At 48.6% G+C, this 12,018-nt stretch overlaps 1 protein-coding gene across 3 annotated transcripts in view; it reads left to right on the top strand.

The window, feature by feature from the left end:
- STOX2 (storkhead box 2) overlaps positions 1 to 12,018 on the top strand; it is a 36,145-nt gene that overhangs the window by 17,991 nt on the left and 6,136 nt on the right. For 2 of the 3 annotated variants that reach the window (XR_001360117.1, XM_005883862.2), the window contains exon 4: positions 5,667 to 7,929. Coding sequence is in view for 2 of the 3 variants with exons in the window: in XM_005883862.2 (XP_005883924.1) it covers positions 5,667 to 7,929 (2,263 nt within the window). In the remaining variant the exon portion in view is untranslated. Of the gene's footprint in view, positions 1 to 5,666; positions 7,930 to 8,083; positions 8,133 to 12,018 lie in introns of all 3 variants that reach the window. The other variant, XM_014531411.1, reaches the window with a different exon arrangement.

The raw sequence follows: 12,018 nt of genomic DNA, 5'->3' as shown, positions 1-12,018 counted from the left end.
TACAAAACATAAACACTTTAGATGTAAAGTCTCTATGGAAACGCTTTCTTATTCCTTCACTTGGGAACAGTCAGGGAGCTTATTCCTCATGGTAAGGAATGATCACAGTGTACTCACGATTCTGTATAGTTTTGTAAGGGTTCTGAGATCATCACGGGAAGGCCTACAATCAGCAAATTCTAGAATACAGGTAAATTTTTGTTGTGTAGTAATAGCCATTTTTATGAATTGGGCCTTTTTCTTTAACATAACAGCATAGTAAACTCAATCGTGAAGCCTTAAAAATGAACCTTACCATTTTTTTTGGAAAAACTTATTTGTATTTTAATTTTTTTGTTTTCATTGATGAGAGAGAGAGAGAAAGAGAGATGGGGGGAGGGGGATTTGTTGTTCCACTTACTTATGAATTCATTGGTTGATGCTCTATGTGTCCTGACTGGTGATTAAACCCACAACCTTGGGGTATTGGGATGATGCTCTAACCACCTGAGCTACCCAGCCAGGGCTGCTTCTTTCTGTTTTAGTATTGACTGCACGGGTGCTGCTGTGTGAGAGACCCTGTTTTACATGTGGGTTTGTCCTCTGGATGACTGTGCTGCACAGCTCCTGGGGTGTCATTCGTGAGACTGCAGTGTAAGTGGGGTCTATTCTCAGGAGCCGAATTCTGCGTGAAGTTGTTCTGACTGTTAATGGGGCGTAGCAGCTCTTTATAAGTTGCTTTCTCGTGTACAAGCAGTTTTTGTTTTATGCGGGTGCTCAAGAATTGCATAGATAAGGTTTGGGTTCTATCACTAATTCACCTGGAATTTGTTTTTATTTTGTGCAGAAACTCTCATGAAATTTAGGGGAAACATTGCGATTATCCCGGCCTTGGAATCATTTGCATGAAAACCAGTGTGCGTTTCCCAAGAGTAGAGCCTAGATTGAAAGTAAGCATGTGGGCCCACAATGAGACAATTCTATGAAATAATACCTTCTTCGTAGGCACTGTTACCTTGTCCACCTGGTCACTATGGATGCCTCCTGAAGGCAGTAACGAAACAGGTGTGTGTACTACATCTCATTCATGGCCTCTCTCCCCTTGAGAACCCCAGGCCATTACCTAATGCTTTCGTATCCCACCTTCACCGTTTGGAAGGATTCGGGGGAGCTTACCCTTCTCAGCTTACCTGGATGTTCTGGGTTGCTATACAGTGTCCTTTGAAGGTAATCTAGGTTTCCATGCGTCTTGACCCAAAGTTGAGACTACTCATAGCTAATATGTATCGAGAACTCACTATATGTCAGGTACTGTTGTACGTACATTACACTCATTTAATCTCACAACTCTGTGAGCATAGGTGCTGTTACGATCCACATTTTGATGGCAGTAAATAGAGGCTCAGAGAGGTGAAGTTGCCTAAGAAGATACCAATCGTATTGGTTTTGTAGAGCAGCTGCAACATGGTACAGGAGGCTTAAACGACAGAAATGTATTGTCTTACAGTTCTGGAGGCTCGGAGTCCAACACCAGGTGTCGGTAGAGTTGGCTGGTTCCCTCTGAAGGTGAGGGACAAATCTGCTCCAGGACCGGACCGTGTCCTTGGCTGGCAGACAGCTGTCTTCTCCTGGGGTCTCCTGCCACTGTCCTCTCTATGCGTGTCTCTATGTCCAAACTTCTCCTCTAAAGATGGCACTTGGCATGTTGGATGAGGGCCCACCTAGTGACCTCATGTTAACTTGATTATCTCTAGAAAGACCCCCATCTGCAAGTAAGGTCGCATTCTGAGGTCCTGGGAGGTAGGACTTCAGTATATGAATGGCAGAGGGTGGGGGGGGCATGATTCAACCAGTCGCATCGAAGAACAGTGATGGATTTCTAGCCAGCAGCCTGGCCCTGGAGCCCAAGCGCTCAGTCTCCACTGAAATTGCCATTTCCGTGGGTCAGACACGGTTGAATATCGGCAGTATGATCCAAGCTGACCTGCTTCCAGATTACCGTCATGCACCTGATAGGATATTTGGTCAACGACAGACCGTGTATAGGATAGTGGTCCCATAAGGTTACAGTGGAGCTGAATTTCCTGTAGGAAATGGAAGGCCATGTGGTTCAGAAGGAATTTTTCTCTCTGACGGGATTAGTATCTATGGGGCTTGGCAACCAGTTCCCTCTCACTCACAGCACCTCAATTCCGAGGGCACAGCTTACATCCCAGACCGACAGCCACTGACCTGTTTCAGCAAGAGGAGCCCGTCCCTGAGCCCTGTGTGTTCAGGGGGATACAGCCCTCCACACCTAGTCAGACGGTCCTCAGAACGTTGCTGTGCATCCTTTGTCAAGGACCTGAGGTCCTGTACAGGGACACAGGTCCCCGGGAGCTACCTGAACAGGTGTGAAGTGCCGCGGCCCCTTTATAAAAGCTCTCTGTGGTTGTGTGGGGCCAGCCTGTCCCTGGACTATGGAAATATTTCCAGGTTGTAATGATATAAAGCATAGGTAAGTTGTCTTTCTTCCATCAGTTCAATGCCAGAGCGAGCCTTTTGTGCCAGATGGGGTCAATGAAACCGAAGACGAATTCCACAAGTGCAAATATTGAGTCCTCAGTTCTGCGCCCCCTCCATGTTAAACACCCGCTTTTTTTATGAACACGCAAAGTTTCTTAATCTGATCACTACCCCAGCATGCGCTAGCCAAGCCACCTGGCCACGACAGGCCCGTGTTCCTTTATCTTTCTATCCTGATTTCTATTCCGACTGATCCTCGGGCCACCTTTCATTCCCTCCTGCCCGTCACTATGGTGACCTACGCCCTACCCAGCCAGCTTCTCCTCGATGTTTCCAATCAGTCCGGCCCACCCCCCTGGGCACGGAGCAGCATCGACAGCCTCGGGGTTCTATTTCTGACCCTGTTGGGAGGAAGCAGGGGAGGGCTCATGGGACAGTGGTATAGAGTCCACAGTGGTCTCCAGTCATGTCCTAGGCCTTCACATTCACTCACCACTGACTCACTGACTCACCCAGAGCAACGTCGAGTCCTGCAAGCTCCATGCATGGGAAGTGTCCTGTGCAGGTGCACCATTTTATAAAAAATAGCTTTTTATTTCCCAGTTACAGTTGACATACACTATTATATTAGTGTCAGGTGTATAACCCAGTGATCAGACATTATATAACTTACTACGTGGTCACCCCAATCAATTGAGTACCCACCTGACCCCACACATTCTATTTCCGTGTTATTGACTGTGTTCCCTGTGCTGTGCTTTACACCCCGCGACTATTCTGTAACTACCACTTTGTACTTCTCAGTCCCTTCACCTTTTTCACCCATTCTCCCAACTCCCTCCCACCTTTCACCCAATCCCCCAACCCCCTCCCATTTTTTTAATCTGTTACACCACATTTTACTGTGCCTTCTCTATGTTTAGATAGACAGATACTATCATTATGTTCCAGCTGTCTGCAGTAGTCAGTACCGTAACATGCTATACAGGCTTATAGCCCAGGAGCAATAGGCTACATACACCATGCAGCCTAGGTGTGTAGTGGGCTGTACCACCGAGGTGTGTATAAGTGCACTCGGAGATGTTCATACGATGGCGAAACCGCCTGAGAATCCATTTCTCAGACTGTGTCCCTGTAGTCAAGTGACGCATGACAGCTTAGCATTAAGGTCAGTCTTGTGAATATCATCACCCTCCGTGTGCCTGGCAATGAGGAGTGGAGAACAGCCAAGAAATAACGCAAATGCACTACAGCCTGGAGAATGTGTACTTTAAGTATGTATTCTCCTCATTCTGCCTCTGAAGGTAGAACTGGACATAAAACGCACACAAAACCCTTTGAAAACAGTTATTGTACAAAGGAGTGTCTATCATTTCCTTCTGAGATCTCTATTCTAACAAACATGGCAGCTTGGGACCAGCGACCGGACAGACGTAGGAGGTCTAAGCCTTCACGAGTGGACTTCTTCGGGCTCCCTGGTTACGAAGTAGGAAACCCACCTCCGTGCTGCTGACTTAGGCCGAGAAGAAGGCTCTGACCCGAATTCCCCCCGGGCTCGCGCCACGTCCCACATTGAAGGAGATGATTGGAAAACGAGAGAGCTACGTAATTAACAGTGGTCAAGGCCGTGTGCCCTTTTATGTAATTTATAAAATTCAGTTTGTCCAGTAAACTTAATCTTGAAAAAAAGTATAGAATACCTCCACATATATATGGGAGCCTCTATCTATCTTAGATTTGTTTTCAATACCAAGATGGCTATTTTAACTCTGTCCCCTCGTTGCTTTTATTGAAAAAAAATCTTTTGTTCATTTTCTATCAGATCATGTAAAACATTTTTCATGTCTCCCCTCATTTAAAAATATTCTGCCTTTACCGATTCGGTTCGGTAAAGCTTTTTAACCACAGTAGCAACCTAACCTCATCTAAGCCTCCCCCGCCCCCCCTCCAGCTCTTGTATTTTCCCATCCTATCGGTGGTAATACTCATGCGGGTCATCAGAGAAAACCAGGATTCCCACTAAACTTAATGAACACCTTTGAAAACTCTTTACCTGCTATAGATAATCCTTGGAAGCTTGGCCAGATTAATAGGGTTTTGTCTTAGTCCGTTTGGGCTGCTGTAACAAAAGGCCATAGACTCGCTGGCTTTGACGACAGACATTTGTTTCTCACAGTTCTGGAGGCTGAGAAGTAGGTCCAAGTTCAAGGCACCCACACATTTGCTGTCTAGTGAGGACCCTCTTCTTCACATTACAGAGAGAGGGCTCTGGTCTCTTCCCCTAATGCAGTGGTTCTCAACCTTCCTAATGCCGCGACCCTTTAATACAGTTCCTCATGTTGTGGTGACCCCCAACCATAAAATTATTTCCGTTGCTACTTCATAACTGTAATTTTGCTACTGTTATGAATCGTCATGTAAATATCTGATATGCAGGATGTATTTTCATTGTTACAAACTGAACATAATTAAAGCATAGTGATTAGTCACAAAAACAATATGTAATTATATATGTGTTTTCCGATGGTCTTAGGCAATCCCTGTGAAAGGGTCGTTCGACCCCCAAAGGGGTCACGACCCACAGGTTGGCGACCCACAGGTTGAGAACTGCTGCCCTAATGTCACATCCTGAGGGCTCCATCCTCATGATCTCCCCTAAACCTAAGGCCCCACCTCCTAATACCATCATGTTGGGGTTTGGGGCTTGACTCTATGAATCATGGGGGGACACAGCAGACTAAAACATCAGGAATCACATTTGCAATAGCACGGATGGACCTGGAGAGGATTATGCTAAGCAAAATAAGCCAGTCAGAGAAAGATGAGTATCACATGATCTCACTCATGTGGAATCTAATGAACAAAATAGATCCAGAGACATAGAAGCATGGAACAGACTGTGGAATCTCAGAGGGAAGGTGGGGAAGGGTGGGTGGGAAGGTGGGAAGAGATCAACCAAAGAACCTGTATGCATGTGTGTATAACCCACGGACACGGGCAACAGGGTGGTGAAGGCCTGGGGTAGGGGGTGGGGTCGGGCTAGACGAGGTCAATGGGGGAAGAAAGGGAACATAGGTAATACTTTCAACAATAGCGATTTTTAAAATAAATAAGTAATAAAAAATCGGGAGTCCACCACATGCTTCCTCTCCCTTCTCACGAGTGTGTTCTCTCGCTCTCAGGCGTCCCCACCCCGAGCCAGGAGATCCTGCGGCACACCCTGAACACGCTGGTGCGCGAGAGGAAGATCTACCCGACCCCCGAGGGCTACTTCATCGTGACCCCGCAGACGTACTTCATCACCCCGTCCCTCATAAGGACTAACAGCAAGTGGTACCACTTGGACGAGCGGATACCCGACCGGTCTCAGTGCACCTCTCCCCAGCCCGGAACCATCACGCCCTCTGCCTCAGGCTGCGTCAGGGAAAGGACCTTGCCCAGAAACCACTGCGACTCTTGCCACTGCTGCCGGGAGGACATGCACAGCATGCATGCGTCCACCCTGCAGCGGAAGCCTGCCAAGGACTGCAAAGACCCGTACTGCCCGCCCTCCCTCTGCCAGTTGCCACCCACCGAGAAGAGCAAAAGTACTGTCAACTTCTCCTACAAGACGGAAACCCTCTCCAAGCCTAAAGACGGGGAAAAGCAGTCCAAGAAGTTTGGGCTCAAGCTCTTCCGGCTGAGTTTTAAGAAAGACAAGACCAAGCAGCTGGCCAATTTCTCCGCCCAGTTCCCTCCCGAGGAGTGGCCCCTGCGAGACGAGGACACGCCCACGACCATCCCCCGGGAGGTGGAGATGGAGATCATCCGGCGCATCAACCCCGACCTGACGGTGGAGAACGTCATGAGGCACACGGCGCTGATGAAGAAGCTGGAGGAGGAGAAGGCGCATCGGAGCAAAGCGGGCTCCTCCGCCCATCACAGCGGGAGGAGTAAAAAGAGCCGGACCCATCGGAAGTCGCACGGCAAGTCGCGCTCACACAGCAAGACGCGCGCGTCTAAAGGAGACCCGTCGGACGGCTCTCACCTGGACGTCCCCGGGGAGCGGGAGTACGACTTCTGCGACCCCCTGACCAGGGTGCCCAGGGAGGGCTGCTTCATCATCGAGCACAAAGGCGAGAACTTCATCATGCACAGCAACCCCAGCGTGCTGGAGCCCCACTTCCCCATGACGCCGGAGTGGGACGTGTCGGGGGAACTGGCCAAAAGGAGGACTGAGATGCCCTTTCCCGAACCTTCCAGGGGCAGCTCCCACTCGAAAGTGCACCGAAGCCACAGCCATACCCAGGACCGACGGTCCAGGAACGAGAGGTCCAGCAAAGCCAAGGAGAGGTCCAGGTCCATGGACAATTCCAAGGGTCCCCTGGGCGCGTCCTCTCTGGGGACGCCTGATGACCTGGCCGAAGGCTGCAGCCAGGAGGACCCAACCCCCATCCAGCCCTACATTGACGACAGCACGCTAAGGCCCGCCCCGACGGCCGGTCATCAAAGGGCTCACCTTCTGTCCCCGAGCTATAAAGAGGTGTGTATTCCGGAAATAGTCGGCGGCAGCAAGGAGCCGTCCAGCGCGTGCGGCCTCCTGGAGCCAGGCAAACCCCCCGAGAGTTTGCCGTCCTTCGGTGACCTCAATTCTTGTCCAACGAAAACAGCAACGGACGACTATTTCCAGTGCAACACGTCCAGCGAGACGGTGCTCACGGCGCCATCGCCTCTGGGAAAGAATAAAGAGGACCAGGACCCTCTGGCCCTGGCCGAAGGGGTGAAGAAGCTGCCTCTGTCGGACAGGCAGACCCCGCTTTCCTCCAGGGAGCTGGGACACAAGGAGGAGTCGCCCACAGGGCCAGGCGGGGGCCCGGCTGCTCCGGGCGCAGCGGCGGAAGGGATGGCCAATGGACGCCTCATCCAGCATCACGGCACCGAGCCCAGCAGCCTGGACAAGAGGAAAGAGATATTCAGCAAAGACACACTGTTCAAACCTCTGCACAGCACCTTGTCTGTAAACAGCTACCACAAATCCAGCCTGTCCCTCCTCAAAGCGCACCCGAAGGCACCTGCGGACACGCTGGCGGGCCGATGCGAGAAGCTGGAGCCGTCCCTGGGCACCGCAGCCGCGCAGGTCCTGCCGGCCCTCCAGCGCCAACAGGAGCCCGGCGGCAACCAGGAAGCCTCTTTCGACTATTACAACGTGTCTGATGATGACGACTCCGAGGAGGGGGCCAACAAGACCACAGAGGAGGAGAAAAACCGAGACGATGTGGGCACCATGCAGTGGCTCCTTGAAAGGGAGAAGGAGCGAGACCTGCAGAGGAAATTTGAGAAGAACCTCACCCTCCTCGCCCCCAAAGACACAGACAGCAGCGGCCACCAGAGGACCACCCACTCGGCACGCCTGGACAGCATGGACAGCAGCAGCATCACGGTGGACAGTGGATTCAACTCCCCACGGTAGGGAGAGGCGCTGTGCGTGCACACACACCCACCGGGCCGGGCTGGGTGCAGACACCTGGAAAAGGCGTCCGGTTGCACAGCTCGGCTCTGTGACGAGGGTTCGGGTTGGTGCTCTGTGTGGTTAACTGCCTGTCTCTGGCTTCTTTTGCAGGACTTGACACCAGTGTTTCTGCAGCTGTAGAGAGCGCCAATCTGGACGGGTGGGTTGGCTGCCCCCCTCACACTTGCCTCAGTCCAATCTAAGACCAACATTCCCAGTATTTTTTCTTCAATGTTTACGTTGCCCCCGTGCTGGTAAAGAAAGGGTGTTTGTTTTTTTAAGTGCTTCAAAGATTGAGCAGAATGAGTAGTTAGTGGGGGTTGGGAATCAATTGATTGGCTCAAGGACAAGAGTCCCTCTAGTGAGGATATACACTTGACTCTTGAACAACCCGGGTTTGGACTGCCCGGGTCAACTAGGGGCTGCTTTTTTCTTTTTTTAAACATATTTTTATGGATTCCAGAGAGAAAGGGAGAGGGCGAGAGAGACAGAAACATCAGTGATGAAAGAGAATCATTGATTGGCTGCCTTCTGCACGCCCCACACTGGGGATCGCGCCCGCAACCCAGGCATGCGTCCTGACCAGGAATCGAACTGTAGACTTCCTGGTTCATGGGTTGATGCTCAACCACTGAGCCACACCGGCTGGACAAGGGTAGATTTTTTTTCAATAAATACTGTAAATGTATTTTCTCTTCCTTATGACTTTCTTCATGACATTTTCTTTTCTGTAGCTGACTTTATTGTAAGAGTACAGTACATAATACATAAAACATACAAATAAGTGTTAACTGACTGTGTTGCCAGTAATGTTTACAGTTAACAGTAGTTAAGTTTTAGGGGAATCAAAAGTTACACACATATTTTTGACTGTGCAGGTGGGGGAGGGTCAGCACCCCTAACCACGGCATTGTTCAAGGGTCAACTGTAAAAGCAGGTCTCAAAACCTTTCCAGTGGAGGTAGAAGCTTGTTGCCATGGTAACCAGCTGCCTGGTGGCCCTCTCCACCTTCCTCATGCAGCTTCCTCTCACCACTCATGTGCCCACAAAGAGATGGACCTTGTTCCTCCTGCGGAAAGATTGGGGGACTCCGCTCTCTTAGATCAAAATACGTGCCAGCACTGTCCTTCCTCCTCCTGTAGATCTGACACAACCAATCAGGGCCCTCTAGTCACAGTCCCTTGTTCTTAGTAGGTGCTGGGGACTCGGCGAAGGCTGGCAGTTGAGAGTATGTAACGCTCAGTGGTCACATCCAGTGCATTGAAGTGGTTCGGGGGTTCAGAAAGCAAGAGAGTCTACGCAACTTCCTTTTTTTCTGCTTAACTCTCCCTTCTCCTCAAAGGGCAACTCGGGACCTCATTCTCCTAAATTCTACTCCAGATTGGTGACTCTGAGATGCAGAAATACGATGAGAGATGGACATTTCTCACTAGCTGTGATTCCCAAGATTTTATAATATTTATCATTTTAACAAGTATTCAGATATGGTTATTTTCATTATTAACGATGATAATTAGTCCTATTGTGATCATTTCACTGTATCTCTGGGTAATTTGGGGACAGAGCGTCCCAAAATTAGAATTGGGAATCGTTCATCTGTTTGTCACATATCAGGCTGTTGTTTTTTCTTAAAGGACTAGTTCTTGATTATTATTATTATTATTATCATCATCATCATTATTGTCATGTAACCTTCTTTCCAAGTTAACCCGTGTGGCAGTCCAGTATCTAAACAGACCACAGAGCTGGCACTCTGGTTGAAGTGGTGAGAGACCAGGGGTCCCAGGTCTCTGCTGCCGTCCCTTGAAGAGCCCTAAGGGACCTCAAGGAGCTTGACAGTCTGAAAACGACTGGCCTATTAAGTGACTTTTCTACATAATAACTTTTGCTCACTATTTTCCAAATCAAATCTTATTTACCAGTTATTTTGTACATTTTTTTTCTTTCTATTTCTTTCTTCTACTCTCTTTTCTCCTCTTGAATTTCTAGCAGTGGGTACCATGCAGGCATAATTGAAGGTCTGTAATGGGTGGTTGAAGTTCAAGACCATCACTTCCGGAAGGTGTGGTTTACTGGCCTGGACCTTACGTTCTACTCTTTCTTATTAAGACTCTACCCGCCTGATGCTTTTCACACAGCAGTTTCCAACCTTTCACGTTGCCTCTTGATCCCTGGACTGAGGGAAAGCATCAGACCTCCAGAGATACTAAAGGAGACGTTGCGAGTAGCTTAATGGTTCTAACTCAAGAATTTATGAATGAGATTATTTCTTGAAATAAGTTTATTTGCATTTCTCTAAGTGCTTTGTCATGGCAGAAGGTAAAGGTTGTTCTGAGGAGACAATTTCCACAAATTAGCTCTGTGTCTGTCCGTTGTTACTAGGTAGAATTTTCTCTGGAGGCGCAGGGGTCCTCAAACTACGGCCCGCGGGCCACATGCGGCCCGCCGAAAACATTTATCCGGCCCGCCGGGTGTTTTTGCCGCCACTGTGTGCATAGGAATTTGTTCATAGTTTTTTTTTAAACTATAGTCCGGCCCTCTAACGGTCTGAGGGACAGTGAATTGGCCCCCTGTTTAAAAAGTTTGAGGACCCCTGCTGTAGGGATATGTAGCTCACCCATAAGCTTTATGCAGTTAGCACATAGCGGTTCCTTCTTGAATCCCTTTCATATTTAATACGCATTGGTTACAGGCTAGATGACAAACTGGTTTTCTACACCCATTTTTAAACTGTATTTTCTGTACACCTCAGTAAATTCACTGAGCTGCCTTTCTAATGAATGCGTGAGGATAGTCTACAAAGGAGAATATTTGAGTTATAGGGAGTTTTACTCACTAGCGTGAGGAGTATTTTAGCCAAATAGCATTATCATACTGACACCTCCCCAGTGTTGTGAGATACAGAACTCTTACGTGGGCCATTTATTTGGGTCTTTCAGTAAATAATCCACTGAGCAACTAAGATTCAACTGAAAAACAAATTTAAAAACCCCCACAAAAATGGTGATTGCCACATTCAGCTTTCAATCAAGTTCAGCCACATTCCCAGAATTTCTCAGTCCGTTTTCTTAGAAACTTAAAGGGGATTGAGAAGGAAAAAAACATAGAAACTTAAGCTATGCCATAGATCTAATATTGAAAAGGACATTTTTTGACATGAAAAGTCTGCTGTTCTAAATCTGAGCCCCAACCTGGTGGATAAACATAATGGGAAAATCAGAGGCTGCCAGGGATGTGTCTGTCTAATGTACCGTGTGCCGTGTGCCGTGTGCCGTGTGCCGGGGTCCGCACGAAACACGTGTTCCAGGAGGGTGGACGACAGAGCAGAGCGGCTGGGCTCAGGTCTTCTGCCTCTAAACCCGGAGACCTCAAGGCGGCACCATTAACTCTCTTATTTAAAAAGAGCGTTTACATTTGAGGGATATTTTTACTGATAATGCCCCATCTTCATGAACTTGTTCATCATCATATCCTGAGCCCTCGATAGGAATGCCACACACGGAATGCCTCGTTCTAACAGCAACAAGGAAAGGTCTCCTTTGGGGAAACCGGAGGACGGCATGTATTTATCACGATTAATCGGTTGACCGTAGCAAAGAGGCATCTTGGAACACAGACAGCTACCAAGATGGTAGGCAGCCCGTCGCAGTGAGGTGTGTTTGCAGTGCCCGGCACTGTGCCTGGCCTACAGCAGGTACATGTTAAGCCCATGCCTTAAAAGCTGGTTTAAAGTAGGTTTTTTTGAACTTTAAGTATATTTCCTCATAGAAAAGGACCCCCATGGATTCCCAGACCAACTCACACAGTAGCTACTTTATGCATTACATGCTAAATGCAGAACAGAAATCATTTACACTTGTCTAGCTTTGCAGTGTACAGATTCTTCATCGACGCCTGTTTCCTCGTGGTCGCTCTGTGAGAAGGTAAATAACGTAACTCTCCCTGTGTTAAAAGTGAGGACGTTAAATACCTGAGGGAAATATTATCAGGATTAAGGGTGAAGCTGAAGGAACCTGTCATGAAATCTCTGGGGTCTACATGTTTAT

Source organism: Myotis brandtii, unplaced genomic scaffold, assembly GCF_000412655.1.
Source record: "Myotis brandtii unplaced genomic scaffold, ASM41265v1 scaffold802, whole genome shotgun sequence".
NCBI classification, from domain to species: domain Eukaryota; kingdom Metazoa; phylum Chordata; class Mammalia; order Chiroptera; family Vespertilionidae; genus Myotis; species Myotis brandtii.
The sequence above is the reverse complement of the archived record's forward strand: the minus strand, read 5'-3'. Positions and strand labels throughout refer to the sequence as shown.